The following is a 15,640-nucleotide window of genomic DNA, read 5'->3' on the forward strand; positions in this document are numbered from 1 at the left end:
ACAAGGCCAGTTTGCGTCGTTCTCCTTTGACAGGCAAATGTGGTTGGAGCGACGGGCGGCCGGCCGGCCGTAACGGATGGAAGGACTGGGCGAGTGGGATCAGTATCTGCTTAGTGCGGCCGCGTTTGTAAGAACTCGATCGTTTAGCGTGGGGGCCCCGACATGTTGAAACTCCCTGCCAGGGTTTTTCAATGTGTTCTTTTCCGAAGCCATCGTTATTTAGACAAGTTTGGACAGATGTTTAGAAAATTTGTATGGGTTTTAATTTGTTTTAGCCCATTCTGCTGCTCCCTCGGCCAATAAAGCGAGATGAGCGCCGCAACCCCAGAGTCGTCCGCCACTGGACCTAACGGTCAGGGGTCCCTTTACCTTTACCTATTGCTTTCTGCATGTTTTAAATTATGGTTGTAGTGATAATTTTTTGGTAAACCACTTGCAGGTAGTTTCCCTCCCCCTACAATCAGTCTGTATACAAAGGTAAAGGGACCCCTGACCATTAGGTCCAGTCGTGACTGGCTCTGGGATTGCGGCACTCATCTCGCTTTATTGGCCGAGGGCGCCAGCGTACAGCTTCCGGGTCATGTGGCCGGCATGACTAAGCCGCTTCTGGTGAACCGGAGCAGCGCACAGAAACGCCGTTTACCTTCCCACCGGAGTGGTACCTATTTATCTACTTGCACTTTTGATGTGCTTTCGAACTGCTAGGTTGGCAGGAGCAGGGACCGAGCAACGGGAGCTCACCCCGTCACGGGGGTTCAAACCACCAACCTTCTGATCAGCAAGTCCTTTTTGTGAAATAATAATGAAATAGGTAACTGCAACATCGGTATGCAAAGGTCCTTGCTGTTCAGACCAAGCAGGGCTACTGGGAGAGATCCCTGCCTGCAGACCCTGGAGAGCTGCTGCTTTTCAATGTAGACAATACAGTACTGAGCTAGATGGCCCCAATGGTCTGATGCGGTATAAGGCAGTTCCTCAGGATCCTAACAGCTGCAGCAACAATAGTCCATGTACATGGCACTTTATAAACAATGAGAGCATAGATCAGTCTTCCTCAACCTTTGGCCTACAACTCCCATGATCCCTAGCTAGCAGGTCAGGGATGATGGGAATTGTAGTCTCAAAACATCTGGCGGGCCGAGGTTGAGGAAGCATGGCATAGATCCTTGTCCCTAGTGTGTATGCAGCCTAAGCTTTGTTTTCTTTCTGCCTGTTTAAAGTTTTTTTTTTACCCTGTTCTTCAGCTGAAAAAAGGCTGCCAGAACAACATATTAATTATATATCACTTTTCATCACCAAGTGACCCCAAAGCAGTTTGCATTTTAAAAATATTCAATACATTTATATGGGGCTTAATTATTTTATTTGCATTTCTAAGTGGTGCACGTAAAAAAAAATATCCATGGAAAATGGGAAAATAAAGCAGTTAAAATATCATCATCAAATACTACCTGTTCATAATATTAGTAATAAGAGTCCCTGCTCTCAGGCTTGCAGTCTGACAGCAAAAGGAAAAGGGAGGAGACACTGGGAGCAGGGAAGCAAGTTGAGGCACTTTTTTGTTACAGAATTATGGTGGCCATGTGTCCTTCAAATGGAGGGCAGTCTTCTATTTGAAGGTGTCTTGTTTTTTTGAGGTGGCGTTCGGTCCAAGCCTAGTGTAATGAGCCATAAAAAGGGAAATTAACAGTTCAACAGTTAGCACTTGGACAGCAGAATGAGCTGTCAGATCACCTGGCACACAGCTCTAATCATAGCCTTCCTCACAATGATGAGATGTACTGTATTTATAGTTAAATTAATCATTTCTAAATTTGCATCTATTACTATTAATTAGTACTGTATATGCAATTTTTATGCAAACATATGTTCCTCTTTTGTACTTTTTGGTTATTCGTTCCTCTTTTTTGGAATTGCATATAAGTGACCACTCTATACAACACCACAGCTCAGTTGTAGAGCATCTCCCTTGCATGCAGGGAGGTCCCCAATTCAATCCCCAGCATCTCCAGGTGGGGCTAGAAAAAGCCCCTGCGCCAAACCCTGGAGAGATGCTGTCAGTCAGAGTAGACAAGTCAGCGAGATGGACAGTTGCTTTTGTAGAGTTCTTGTAGTGACCAGCTGGAATGTAAAGAGCTCAAGGAAAGAAGGAGCCTAAAGCAGCTGGCCTTTCAGTAGAGCAAATGAAGATGTTCTGCAGTCCCATCTCTGTCTTATAGCTGTGTATAAGTTATCCTGTTGTGAATACCAGATGCTGATAGTTCAAGCTGAATTATGTTTTATCTGTTTACCATGTTTTGTCCATGCTCAGGCCTGAGTCCAGGAGCATGCCCAAACTATAAACCTGTGACTTCAGGTGGAGTGTTACTCCCATCCAGCACATGCTGGATTCCTTGTTCTGCTTTCCAGCTGACCATAGCACTTAGTCTTATGTGGATGAAGTTGCAGTTTGTTCACCTTCATCCATTCCATTACTGATGTCAGATACCAGTTTAGAACCGAGACAGCTTCCTTGGATTTAGGAGCTGGGTGTCATTAGAATTTTCATGTGAATGTTAAGTAGTATGGGGACAGAAGAGAACCCTGAGGGACCCTGCAGACCAACAAGCAAGGTGTTGAACATGTCTGTGGGAAGCCACAAGCAGGATCTGAGCACAGTATCTCTCTCTCTACAGTTTCTAGCAACTGGTATTCAGAATTCTACAACTCTGTCTCTAATGGTGGAGGTAGAACATAGTTATTGTGGCTGGTAGCCACTGATAAAAGGTAAAGGTAAAGGGACCCCTGACTATTAGATCCAGTCGTGGCTGACTCTGGGGTTGCAGTGCTCATCTCGCTTTATTGGCTGAGGGAGCTGGCGTACAGCTTCCAGGTCATGTGGCCAGCATGACTAAGCCGCTTCTGGCGAACCAGAGAAGCTCACGGAAACGCCGTTTACCTTCCCGCCGGAGCGGTACCTATTTATCTACTTGTGCTTTGATGTGCTTTCAAACTGCTAGGTTTGCAGGAGTAGGGACCGAGCAACAGGAGCTTACCCTGTTGCGGGGATTCGAATCGCTAACCTTCTGATCGGCAAGTCCTAGGCTCTGTGGTTTAACCCACAGCGCCACCCGCGTCCCTGGTAGCCACTGATAGCCTTTGTCTAAATCTCTTTTAAAAGCAAATAAGGTGATGGTCACTACTGCCTCTTATGGGAGACAATTAGTTTAACGAAGTGCTGTGTGTTTATTGTCTACAACATTGTGGTATTACTGGATTGTTGTTGTTTTTTACTTTTAGATCCATTTCAAGAGTGCTGAGGCTAGAAAGATGGATTGATTTTTTTGTTTAAATAGCAAACCAAAGGCTGCACACTTGGGCACACTAATTTCAGAACTGAGTTCAATGGGGCTTACTCCCAGGTAAGAGGCATAGGACTGCATATTGAGCATGTCATTTGTCTGTTACAGCCCAAAACTTACACATACTTACCGGTACTTGAAAGTAACTTATATAAAGATCAAGGGGAGCTACTCCCTAGTAATTGTGCATGAGGCATTGTAGCCTTCAGAATTTTTTGCTTTTGCAAAAAGTACTGTAAATCCCAAGTTCAATATACAACTGAACTTGCTTCCAAGTAAATGTGCATAGGATTGCAGTCTTGCTTACCAGCAATTGAAAATTATCTAAATGTACATCTCATTACAAGCGGGCATATCCTCTAACATTTGGCCCACAAGGATATTTATACAATTCCTCCTTGCAGCCAGAAGAAACAGGAAGTGGTTGGGACATCTATGTTCTGTACTGATCTGTCAGATGCCTTAATTTATACTAATCTAATAAGCAGTTAACTGCATACCATGTATTCCATTGTTTCACAAATTATTCCAAATTATGTTTACTCAGCAGTGATACTGATTTCAGTGGAACTTATTTCCCAGTAAGTTATTTATTGTCCCATCAGCCACAGATTTTCTCCATAAAAACAAGTATCGACATATTGCATACTACTGGCAAAGTATTTGTCACAATCTGAAGCTCAATTTTAATTTTGGCCATACAAGTCACAGGGAGACATTGATTTTTGGAGAGAATGTAAAGCCACTGCAGTCAGGTGAAAACAATTTGTCCCTTTCCCCAAAACTGGTATCACTAAAGAACCAGTCGCCTCTTCCCTAGCTAGCTAACCTCAGTTATAATTTGACAGGTTTTTAGAAAAAAGGGCTTGAAGCTAACAGGCAGTTTAACTGAATGAGCTTGCTAACACTAACATTCTAAGTACCTGTGTGCTTACACATATTTCAGAATAGTCTTACAGGAATATTTCTTCGAAGTGCTATTCTTTGCATACACACATTCTTCATGTCCATTGTTCTTTGCTTCCTTACCAGTTCTACAGCAAATATAGATTTGCTCACAGCAGGACACCTACCTGTGAAAAAGTGGGAGACAGGAATGTCTTGCTGAGTTGATGGTTGCAGATGCTGTTTGCAGCAGAGACACCCCCCTTCCCCCTAGAGCTAAATAAATAGAACCTGGAGTCCTGCGTAGTTTCTGGCTTTGTGGAGACAATGTGTTATAAGAAAGATGTTAGGCTGACTGAAGGAAATAAGAGCAGGAAAGGAGGATAGGGCAGGGCAGGCTATGAGGTGTGAGAAAAATAAACAGGGATAAGAATGGCTTTTCTGAGGCAGAATAATAATTATTTGTTTATTTATTTTCAAAGCGGAGCCCAAGTGCTCTTCAAAACGTTTTATATGGGCTATAAGCATGTTATGTGCGAAAGCATTTTATATATGTAACATTTGACCTAGTCAGTCAAAAGGACTTCATATTGCTCAGCAAGATAGAACGCTCACTTAAGCTTCACAAGATGATTGTTTTCTTCAATGAGAACATGTGTGGCACCATCCAATATGATGGCTCATCCTCAGATGCCTTGCCTATAAAGAGCAGTGTGAAACAGAGCTGTGTTCTCACCTCAACTCTTTTTGGCATATTCTTCTCCCTGATGCTCTCATATGCCTTCAGCTTGACTGAAGACGGGGTGTACTTTCAATCAAGGAGGAACGGGGGTCTGCTCAACCTGACATGTCTCCGTGCCAAGATGAAAGTGTGGCAGGTCCTTATCCAAGAGATGTTGTTTGCAGATGACACAGCCTTGACAGCGCACTCCAAGGAAGCTGTACAGAGACTCATCAACCATTTTGCCGAATATTGCATGAAACCGAAGCCTGATGAAGACCAACATCCTGGGCCAAGATATATAGTTGCAGGCTACCTCAGTCTCAGAGATCCTGGCACTTAACCAGGGTTTGTGTTTACTTTAGAAAATTAAGGCACAACCGAGGCTATAGTGTATTATGAATTACGGTTTATTTACACATATTTACAACCTGAATCCTTCAATGGAAGGGTACAGAACATTACACCTCAAGAGTGTCTTTTGTTGCTTCCTCAACTTCAGTAAGCTTGAGTCCATGGCAGAAACCAGCCATGCTCCATGGCAGGGACATACCTAGGGAATGGCTAGGTTAGCACTAAAATCACACCACTCCACTCTGGTTCGGAGTAGCCATGAGTCTGCTTGCCCAACCATGCACTCCCTGGGCTGTTCCTCCACTGCTCTGGGCAGTCAACATCTCCATGCCAAGGGTGCAAGGGGACAGGGAAAGGGGTGCCAATACAGTTCCTTGCCAAGCACCTCTGTTCCTGGTCTCCTGGTGCAGCCTATTGCCACCTGTCACTCTGGCAACTTCAGTTTCAAAAACCTGCTGCAAAAGGCACTTTTTCCTGTGATGACATCACACCCTCTGCAACTGGTTCACAAATTTAGTTATCTTCCCTTGAAGGGCTAGTGACTGGATATCAGCACCATTGTTTCTTCAATGGCCCACCCATGGCTAGCCACCACCAACCTGGCCTCATGAGGAAGTTAACTTGCTAAATTAAATAATTTATCAGTTTGCTCACCTTTTACTGAATCTAGGGATTTGGGAGGTCTTGCCACCCCATCTCTCAACATAGAGAAACATTATTTTATAATAGAGTGACATAGCTGATAATGCTGGCAAAGAGGAAATTCCTAGAATAAAGATATGCTTTATTCTGCTCCTTAGAGGCAACTGTGCTGAGATTGGATTCCCCAATTCTTTGGATGTATTAATGCTTGTGTTAACCTAAGGGTGCGTGCCTTTAGGGGTATTCTGCCCTCTTAGTGATACAGAATGTAGTGTATGTAAAAAGGAATAGCCCTGTCAGCATGGAAATGGAAAAGAAGGCACTTCAGGACCCCACTACACCTCTTTATTCGATGTATTCCTTCACAGGATATAAACCCGAAAGGCCAAAGAAAGCTAATCCAAGTTGCAGCTACCTCTGCTGCTTGGGCAGCCTAGTGGCTTGCGAGAATCAGACAGCTGCATCCACTCATTTGCCCCCCCCCCCCATCGTGTCTAGTTCTCAGGTGAGGAGTCTCAATCCCCACAGCGACATGGGGGGAGGAAGCAGCAGTGGCTCATCCTAGCAGCAGACCCTCCAAGTGTCCTTATTTTCCAGGGACATCCCTGATTCAGAGAAGCCCTCCCGGTTTCTGATTTGATCCCGGAATGCCCCACTTTTCCTTAGCATGTCCCTATTTTCATCGGAGAAATGTTGGAGGGTATGGCATTATCTGACCCCAGATCCGTTTGAAGGCAATCCTGTATAGGGAAGGATTTTTTTTATGTTTAATGTTTTATTATGTTTTTATATATGTTGGAAGCTGCCCAGAGTGGCTGGTGCAAACTCAGTAAGATGTGTGGGGTATAAATAGTTAAATTATCATTATGGAGTGGGGCGTCCCTGTTTTCATCGGGGAAATGTTGGAGGGTTATGTAGCCGTGACCTCGTGCTTCTGGGCGCTGCAGTGGGCCTCACCCCAATCACCGGGCCATATTCAGAGAGCGAGCACAGCGGAGTGACAGCAGCAGCTCCGATCCCCGTTGCTCCCTGGTGTGGGGGAGAGAGAGCGAGCGAGCGGGAGCAGCCAGCCGGCGTCTCCATTCCCTCAGCCTTCCGCTCTGGGCGGCGAAGCGGGCGGTTTTTGGCCTGCTGGGGAAGTGCGGTGGGGAGGCGCCGCTCGGGGCTGTGGGGGCTGGTCGCTGCTGGTGCCTCAGAGCAACCAGCTATGCTTATTCGGGGATATTTGTGTTGAGAGATTAATAGTGCTTCCTCCCATACGGGAATTGGTGGTCTCAAGGGGAAGGGGGAGGACTCCTTCGCGCTCTCTGCCTTTTTAACTGTGAGGCCTCTAGGTTTCTATTTCGACATTCCAGCAGGTTAGCCGCAGGCCTAGGCCAGGCCGCAGAGCTAGGAGTAGGAGGTGAAGAGAGCGCATGGGCCTACCCGCGACGTATGAGAAATGCCCTTCTATGCGGGTGCCTGCTGCGCTCGGCCAATGAGCGGGAGGCTTGCTGGAGGGTGCCCGCGCGGCCCCGAGGAGTCTATAAAAGGAAGTGGCGCGGGAACGTGCTTTTCCCCCTTCGGGTAGCGCCGAACTGCCGTGTCTGCTCGTCCGTCAGGAACTGCGCGGGAGGGGCGGAGCAGCGGCTGACGACTACGGCAGCAAGAGGCTGGTGGAACCGGATCGCGGGGTCGCCTGAGATCGTGAGAGGAGCGGCTCTTTAAACGTGAGTTCCTAGAGCCCCCGAGAGGGGAAGGCGGGTGGTTGAGAGGCGGCTTGGGCACCCGGAGAGGCGCCTTCCTTCCCCTTGCTAGGCCCCACTGACGGGAGGGCGGGGGACTTCCGTTGTTGTCGCTCGCGCAGGTTCGAGGCAGCGGCAGCATCGACCATGGCCGAGGTGGAGCACCAGTTCGGCGCCACCCAAAATGGGCACGAGGCTGCGGCGGCGGCAGCAGCGGCCGAGGGTTCCGCCAGCGGCGGCGATGAGGAGCAGCAGCCGGACCAGCAGCTGGAGGAGGAGGAGGAAGAGGAGCTGGCGGCGGTGGCCGTAGCCGAGGAAGAAGAAGAGGAGGAGGAGGAGGCGGCGGCGGCGACGGAGGAAGAGGCGGCGGCGGGGCAGTCGGAGGCTTCGGCGGAGGCCGCTGGGAGCCAGAACGGAGCCGAAGGCGACCAGATCAACGCCAGCAAGAACGAGGAGGATGCGGGGTGAGCAGAGCTGCTTCCTAATTTTATTTTCACCTTTATTTTTCTGGTCGCGTCAGGCGGGCCGGGCCGTGGAAATATGCTCGGGATGACAGGCCCGAGGCCCTGTCGCTTCGCCTCAGCCCTGCGCGCCCTTTTCCTGTTTGGTGCGGGCTTTTGTTTGATTGTGGGGGGTTTTTGGACAAAGGGTAGCTGTTGCGCTATAGCGGGGCGGGGGCGCGCGCTTCGCTTCCCTCGCGACTTTGCTTTTGGGGCTGAAGCAAACAATAAGCCGGGCCTGGGCTGCGACGGCGGGACCTCCTCCTTTGTTCTGGAGCTGCCTTTTGTTGGCGCCATGTGGTGGTGGGGGAGGGGCTGGGCGCACTTTTTTTGCTTTTCGGAGCTGCGGCGAGTTTTTCCTTGCGCGCTTTTTTTTGGCGCGATCTCTTAGCGGTGTGTAGGGACCGCGTAATAGGGTTGCAGATCTACAAAATTTGAAGAGATATCTCATCTCCCCCGCCCCCTTCTCCCCCGCCTGCTTGCGTGCTTTCCTCAAATACACTGACTCGCTTCCTCTTGCCGCTTGACGGAAGTCGACGGTAGTTGGGTGAAGCGCGGGACACTTTCCATAGGTGCGTTCTTGTTTAGGAAGTTTGATATCTTAAAAAGTAGCCTCCTTGAAGTGAAACTGAGCAGTTTGCCTTCAATTCTTGGACCACATTTGACCTTCAGTTCTGCCCCGCGTCCCCCCACCCCCATTTTTTTAATGTTTCGTTAGCAATTTCAGTTGAGAGACTCTCCTAAAAAGCAATTGGACAAACTAAAACCCCTTCACTTGGCTCCATACTATTTTATTGGCTTTGCAGCAATGGAGATGCTTTTTAACCTTTCATACTTAAATGGGCAACATTTTTTGTGAAACAGGAGCAGTGAATATATAAACAAAACTTGATCAAACAACTAAGCAGTTTCTATATTAATCTTGGATTTTTTAATGCATTTGATAAAAGTAGGTTGCTTACAAACATGTATGCTTTAAAAAAGCATCATAGTACTTTTTGCTGCTGCCAGGTAACACTCTTTCTCCCTTTAGGAATAGAACACAAATTTTATGATACAAGTAAACAATATTCCAGACTGCTTAGCAAATGCTAAATAGAATTTCACATGGTCTCTTACCTGAACTGTAGGATAAACACTGACTGTAAACAGTCAGTTGATACTTTTTTAACTTTGTAAGACTATGCTTTTTATTTCTTTTCATTTTATTAACCATTTGGGACTAACTTGTTTGAGTGATGCTCCTATGACGAGACGCATCTTAGGAACGGTTAAGAAATGTGTTGTGAGTAGTGATTACCAATATGTGGCTTAATGAAACTGCTACGTCTTATTTCTGTTGTATCAGTAACGTAAGACATTCAAATCAACATAAAAAGATTATGATGCGCAAATTTGGTAGGCTTCTTTTACATGCTTGATTTTTGAAATGTCAGAGGAGTATGCAGCATGTCCATAAGTTACTAAAAGTATTGAGCAATAATCATAGAAAGTAAAACAGGTACTCATTTATACCTGTTTTGATGAGACTAGAAATGACAATATGAGTTGCAATATTTTTTCCACTTATAATATCAATGTGTAGCATGCATAGTATTTTGACCTTGTATTTAGTTTTTGTTACAGACAGCTGAAACCTGAAATAGACTGATTTGGGAGGAAATTGAACTTCTAATATAACACTTTGTACTTATTTTCTGGTAGTTAAATCTAAATGCATATTTGGGAAGTGAGATTTAATGTCACAGTTTAAAGTAAATTGATGACATCAGTTGCCTGTTTATGTTGCATGTTAAGACACTGACTTTCATAATTGTAAGCACCTTAGGCTATACCATTTTGCTGCTGCATTAAAGTTAACATTTAAACATTATTTCAGGAAAATGTTTGTTGGTGGTCTCAGTTGGGATACAAGCAAAAAAGACTTGAAAGACTACTTTACAAAATTTGGTGAAGTGACTGACTGCACAATAAAGATGGATCCTAACACAGGCAGATCAAGAGGTTTTGGATTCATTCTGTTCAAAGAGGCAGCAAGTGTTGACAAAGTGAGTTGAAAGGATTTAAACCCTAACATTTTAATACTTTTGTATATCCTGCCAGTTTCATTCTGATTTATTAAACTACTTTGTAGGTTTTGGAACAGAAAGAACATAAATTGGATGGCCGAGTGATTGATCCTAAAAAGGCAATGGCAATGAAAAAGGATCCTGTGAAGAAAATATTTGTTGGTGGACTTAACCCAGAAGCAGCAGAAGACAAAATCAGAGAATATTTTGGAGAGTTTGGAGAGGTGTGTAATCAGGGAAAGAGTTTAAATAGAATAGGAACTAAGAAAATAAGAATTATGTTGAAACAGACCAAAGGCCCACCTAGTCCAGCATCCTATTCTCACACGAGAATTTCAGATTCAGAATTACATAATTGGAAATATAGGGTATACTTTGGGCTCTAGAGTCATATTTACTGCTACATGATATGTACACATTCATGCACCTGATATGTCAGTCTTTCAACCAACCAATAGTTGGGAAAAATATGGGAATTGGAAATGCCCTGATAGTCCTACATAAAACCATGTATCACTGCATACTGTAGTAGCTAGATCTGACACTGACTGATACGGTCTTAAATGATACTGCTTTTTAGGATCTTAAAACTTTTCCTGATAAACACTGTTCAGTCTGAGGGATTGAGCCTTGGATGTAATAATTTGACAAGTCAGTAGACCAAAGGCCTCCCCCCATTATAGTTTCATAAAGCACTAACCATTTGCTTATGAGACCCAGCTGTTGCTTTCTTCCAAGAAAATCTTAGAACTTAACCATTGAATTCAACTTATTTTAACACTGGGCAATTGTACACTGAAATCTGAGACTTGCAGGATGGGGTTATAACGTACAGTAATGCAGTGAAATTTATGAAACTTTGAATGGAAATTATGTTTCATTAGATTGAAGCAATTGAACTACCAATGGATCCAAAGACCAATAAAAGAAGGGGGTTTGTGTTCATCACCTTTAAAGAAGAAGATCCAGTGAAAAAGATTTTGGAGAAAAAATTCCACAATGTCAGTGGTAGCAAGGTGGGTATTCATGTTTTAATGAACTAACTATAAGATATTTTTTTTAGGGGCTGTTCATACAGTGCTTAATTTGTGTTTATGTGAAAATACAGTTGGAAAAGATTTACTGCTGCATAGCATTTATAGTTTGTTTGTTCAGAGCTGAAGACACCCTTGTTCTAAAATACTATCTCTGGGTATATAAGCTTTCAATGTTAATATTTCCTGAACAACCATGCCTATTAACTAGGTCCCATAACTACTGAAACCTGATTGTGGTTGATCTAATCTACTTGTATACGTAGGCTCTTTATAAGACACACAAGTTTGTTTTTCTTTTTCTCCTCCCTTTCACACAAGTGTCACACCCACCCACACCCACACACCAGTTTGTGTAAAGGCCTGCGATGATCCTTGCACACACCATGTGTTACAGCTGGATGAAGAAAACAAGGCTGTTCTATTCTACCAGCGTCTTTGTGCATGGAAGCTGTGCACAGGGACTGAACTGAGCCCATAGGTTTGGAATGTAATAATGCTTACAGTCTTTTGCTCATGCAGCCCCCATGCCATCTGCACAATAGAATTACATCTTAAGAGACAGCCAAAGAATTACATGCAATTTGTACACATTTAAGGTACCAGCATAAGATCACTCACTTGAAAGTTTAAGGCTGCAATACTACAAGTGCTTATTTGAAAGTTTTTAGAGTCTAGTGTTTCCAGAAACAAGAGCTGGTAGTTAATTATTCTTCTCTAGGTTACAGAAAATAAAATGGCAATACTGATTTTCGTTGGTAGTGTCCATTGGGGAAATGCCACATTGCTTGAGTAGTTGAAGGACATAAAATAATGGAAGGATATCCATATGGTTTCCACAAATGATCTTTGTTAGCAAGGTGGATCAGATGTAACATCAAATCACGATTGCAAATCCCTATACAATTCAAGGAGCACCTTCCTTCCTTCCTTCCTTCCTTCCTTCCTTCCTTCCTTCCTTCCTTCCTTCCGGAACAGCTTCCATGGAAACAAGTTGGATGTTGCATTTCAAACTGCCATATAGACCCGGGGGGTGTGACTTTGGTAATACAGTGCCCTGAGTGAGGACAATATTTGGTGCTCCCCACCCCCCAAAAATATTTTTACAGTAATTCCTTTTTGTAGTTAAGAGTAGGTACAAAGATAGATAGTGGTTTTATTTTTTTTAATTTAGTGCTGCTATATGTTGTGTGACCCTTTTAGACTATCATTAATTTTTGATCTTGATTTGCAGAGTTCATACAACCATAGTTTGTTGGTGTGGATGCAGTGTGAAAGTAACTCAATTGAGCCTGTAGGGAGGGAAGACAGAGCATATAATAGCACAGGGCTCTTTGATTTATGTTATGCTGGATAGCATTTCCAATATCTAGCACAGGAGTAGGCAAACTCAGCCCTCCAGATATTTTGGGACTACAACTCCCATCATCCCTAGCTAACAGGACCAGTGGTCAGGGGTGGGGAGAGTTGTAGTCCCAAAACATCTGGAGGGCCGAGTTTGCCTATGCCTGATCTAGCACCTATCTTGCTAGTCCCTGTGTCTAGTAGAAGCCAAAAAAATGATTAATAGTTTTTAGCCACCGATGTCAAACCTTAAGATAGAATGGTCACTTTTAAGAGACCAGTGTAATTTATGGCGTTTGGGACTTCTTTTGCAAGTTTTATAGACATTAAACCAATGTTTTTAAAACATCTATTGGATTTTAAGATAAATGAACCAAGTAAAGTTAACAAAATAGTTTTGCAATTGCCCTTGTTCCTGAAAAGCTTCTTGAAATCCCAACTCAGGCAACAATACTTTGTGTGAATGGATCTCCACTCTGCCCAGTTTTATGTACCCCACATTGTTCAGGAGTAGCAAACACACCCCTTTCCATTACTCTGGAAATACTTTTTGGAAGAAATTAGGGACAAAGGGGCAGTAATCTTTACTTCTATTATTTTCTGTAGTTTTACTTACCTTAAGTGCCAAGACAACTGGTTAAAAACAGACTTTTGGCTTAATTTTAAAAACGGATTAAAATACATAGTCTTACCACCATATTCTTTGTAAGGCGAAGCTTACATTGTTTAGGATGTGCTTTGCCATACCAAACAAGTCAAAGGAGGTTGCCTAACTGATCACAGAGGGGACTGTTTTGAATGGAAGCATTTGATAGAAAACTTTCAAAGGGAAATTGCATGCTGTTGACTTAGAATCCTAGGACAGCAGGTTGACATGCATAGCATTGTTATTTGGAGGGCAATTGTGCATGGAATAAATGGACTAAAATAGAGAGGCTGCCATCAACTTTAATCATTATAAATTCTAGTGATTTGAGTCTTTTTAAGATGCACACTGAAGATAAGTGTTTAAAAGTCCTGCTGTCCTGCCTCTTTCCATCCAGTAGCTAGAGATTCAGATGAAAACTTGAATCTACTCTGAGCCTAATGTATGTTAATAACATGTGGGAATTCTATTCAAATTTAAAAAATACATTATTTCAACCATAGATAAATGTTGGAAGGCAGTGTTTGAAATACAAACATTGATTTTTTTCTCCCCCAGTGTGAGATAAAGGTTGCACAACCGAAAGAAGTGTATCAGCAACAACAGTTTGGATCTGGGGGTGGCCGAGGAAGAGGTGGAAGAAGAGGTACGTATTATGCACAGTACGTTAGTATGGACACATTCTAAAACAAAACTCTATACTAAAATGGGATTTTGTGGATGGTTTTCCTTTCTATAGCTCAAAGTCAAAATTGGAGTCCAGGTTATGGCAATTACTGGAACCAGGGTTATGGGAGTCAAGGATACGGCTATCAGGAAGGTTATGATGGCTATGGAGGCTATGATTATTCAGGATATGGGTATTTTGGATATGGACCGGGCTATGATTACAGTAAGTAAAGAGAACTGTATTAGGTATATGCAAGCATAACTTAATAGCAGTTTAATGCATTTGATCTCTTGTTTATAGGTCAAGGCAGTTCAAATTATGGGAAAGCTCCAAGACGTGGTCATCAGAATAACTACAAGCCATATTGATCAAAAAGGTATTCAGGTATGCAGTGGCACGCTGTAATGCAGAAAACAACTGCATAGGTTTTGTACTCAATGCTGTAGATGGACATTACAATTATGTACCAAAATTAACTTTACAATACATTTCTATGGCCTGTTATGTGTATCTGAAGAGCTCCCTGGAAATGTCTTTGTTTAATATTTACAGATAATAGTTGTCTAGACAGTGTGGTGTGTAAATTTCAGCCTTGCTGAAGATTAATGATTTTATTGATAGGTTAAATTGAAACTGATTTTGATGGTCTGCTTAAAGCTGCAGCTCTGCATCTAGGGACTGCCTCTTGGAGTTAACTATGAACTACGTTATTCCAGTTGTACAGAATGAGATGCATTTTAGGGAACCAGTGTCACTTTCCACCTTTTTATTTTGTATTGGTTTTGTGTCATACATTTCCTCTAACGGAAGTGTTAATTTTACTGTACTTTTTGGTACCTTTTTGGAATCTAATGTATTGTAAGGTATTTTACATGTGTTCTGATTCACCATGACATGGATATTGATGCTATCTTAGCTTTTGAATAAAAAAGCATAATCTAGTATCCTGTGCCATTATTCCAGCTATCCTATTGTAGCTCAGGGGAAACGCCTACTAGAATTTCAGTAGAAATGATGGTGGCTGGTGCATAAATTTCAGGGTTCAGATTTGGAACATGTTCTAACCCTAAAATTGATGAGTGATCAGTGAGTTTGGTTAAACAGTTTTGGATTCAAAGTAGTATGTATTGCAAAGCTAAGAAAAAAAATGGTAATCAGAATAGGTGTTGAGATGCTTTCAGGCAAATGCATGGACTTATTGGATAACTGCATCTGATTGGCTTGAGTAGGAATTAGGGGAATAGGAATCTACTTGTAAAATTAGACATTTAAACCAGTGTGAGGCTCAAGGCTGTATTTACACACGCAAGAAAATGTTAGACACGTTTGCCACATCAAAGTCTGATTTTGTTGTATATTTGAGCTCACTTGAGCTGCTTTTAGAGATTGGGAAACATGCTTAGTACTATATATACAACCCCGCCCTCCAGCATCTCATGTAGTATGTGCATTCTGTCTGAACCACCCAGTAGGCTTAAGTCGATAAATGACAGACCACACTTAAAACTTGTCAACCTGCCTGGCTTTGTGCTCTTGTGTGCTTTATTAACTATTGTTTAGAATTTAAGCATTTAATGCTAAAAATGCTAAGATAATATTAAAGATGCCTAAAAAGTTGGATTTTCAGTACTACTTTTGTTTCTACTTTCTATCTTATAGCAGCCTTCAATTTTTATTATTTTGGCAAAAATTAGATCAACTAGTATGGCC

At 43.1% G+C, this 15,640-nt stretch overlaps 1 protein-coding gene across 2 annotated transcripts; it reads left to right on the forward strand.

The window, feature by feature from the left end:
* The first annotated feature begins 7,251 nt into the window (after nucleotides 1–7,251).
* On the forward strand, nucleotides 7,252–14,586 carry HNRNPAB (heterogeneous nuclear ribonucleoprotein A/B). Of its 2 annotated transcripts, XM_028718197.2 has the most exons (8): nucleotides 7,252–7,652; nucleotides 7,790–8,131; nucleotides 10,047–10,215; nucleotides 10,302–10,460; nucleotides 11,121–11,252; nucleotides 13,819–13,906; nucleotides 14,000–14,152; nucleotides 14,231–14,586. In XM_028718197.2, exons 2-8 carry the CDS (start codon nucleotides 7,815–7,817, stop codon nucleotides 14,296–14,298), a joined length of 1,086 nt encoding a protein of 361 aa, XP_028574030.2. In that variant the 5' UTR covers nucleotides 7,252–7,652; nucleotides 7,790–7,814; the 3' UTR covers nucleotides 14,299–14,586. The 2 variants fall into 2 exon arrangements, with proteins under 2 accessions (XP_028574030.2, XP_028574031.2); XM_028718198.2 differs by lacking the exon at nucleotides 14,000–14,152 and having other exon boundaries at nucleotides 7,453–7,652.
* Nucleotides 14,587–15,640: the final 1,054 nt, after the last annotated feature.

Source organism: Podarcis muralis, chromosome 2, assembly GCF_964188315.1.
Source record: "Podarcis muralis chromosome 2, rPodMur119.hap1.1, whole genome shotgun sequence".
Classification (NCBI taxonomy): Eukaryota; Metazoa; Chordata; class Lepidosauria; order Squamata; family Lacertidae; genus Podarcis; species Podarcis muralis.

What these genes read in the sequence shown, in the direction of transcription:
- HNRNPAB (XM_028718197.2), top strand. Translation starts at nt 7,815, where the DNA reads ATGGCCGAGGTGGAGCACCAGTTCGGCGCCACCCAAAATGGGCACGAG. An exon ending in ATTTTGGAGAGTTTGGAGAG is followed by an intron (nt 10,461 to 11,120) that starts GTGTGTAATCAG and finishes ATGTTTCATTAG; the next exon opens with ATTGAAGCAATTGAACTACC. An exon ending in TGGACCGGGCTATGATTACA is followed by an intron (nt 14,153 to 14,230) that starts GTAAGTAAAGAG and finishes TCTTGTTTATAG; the next exon opens with GTCAAGGCAGTTCAAATTAT.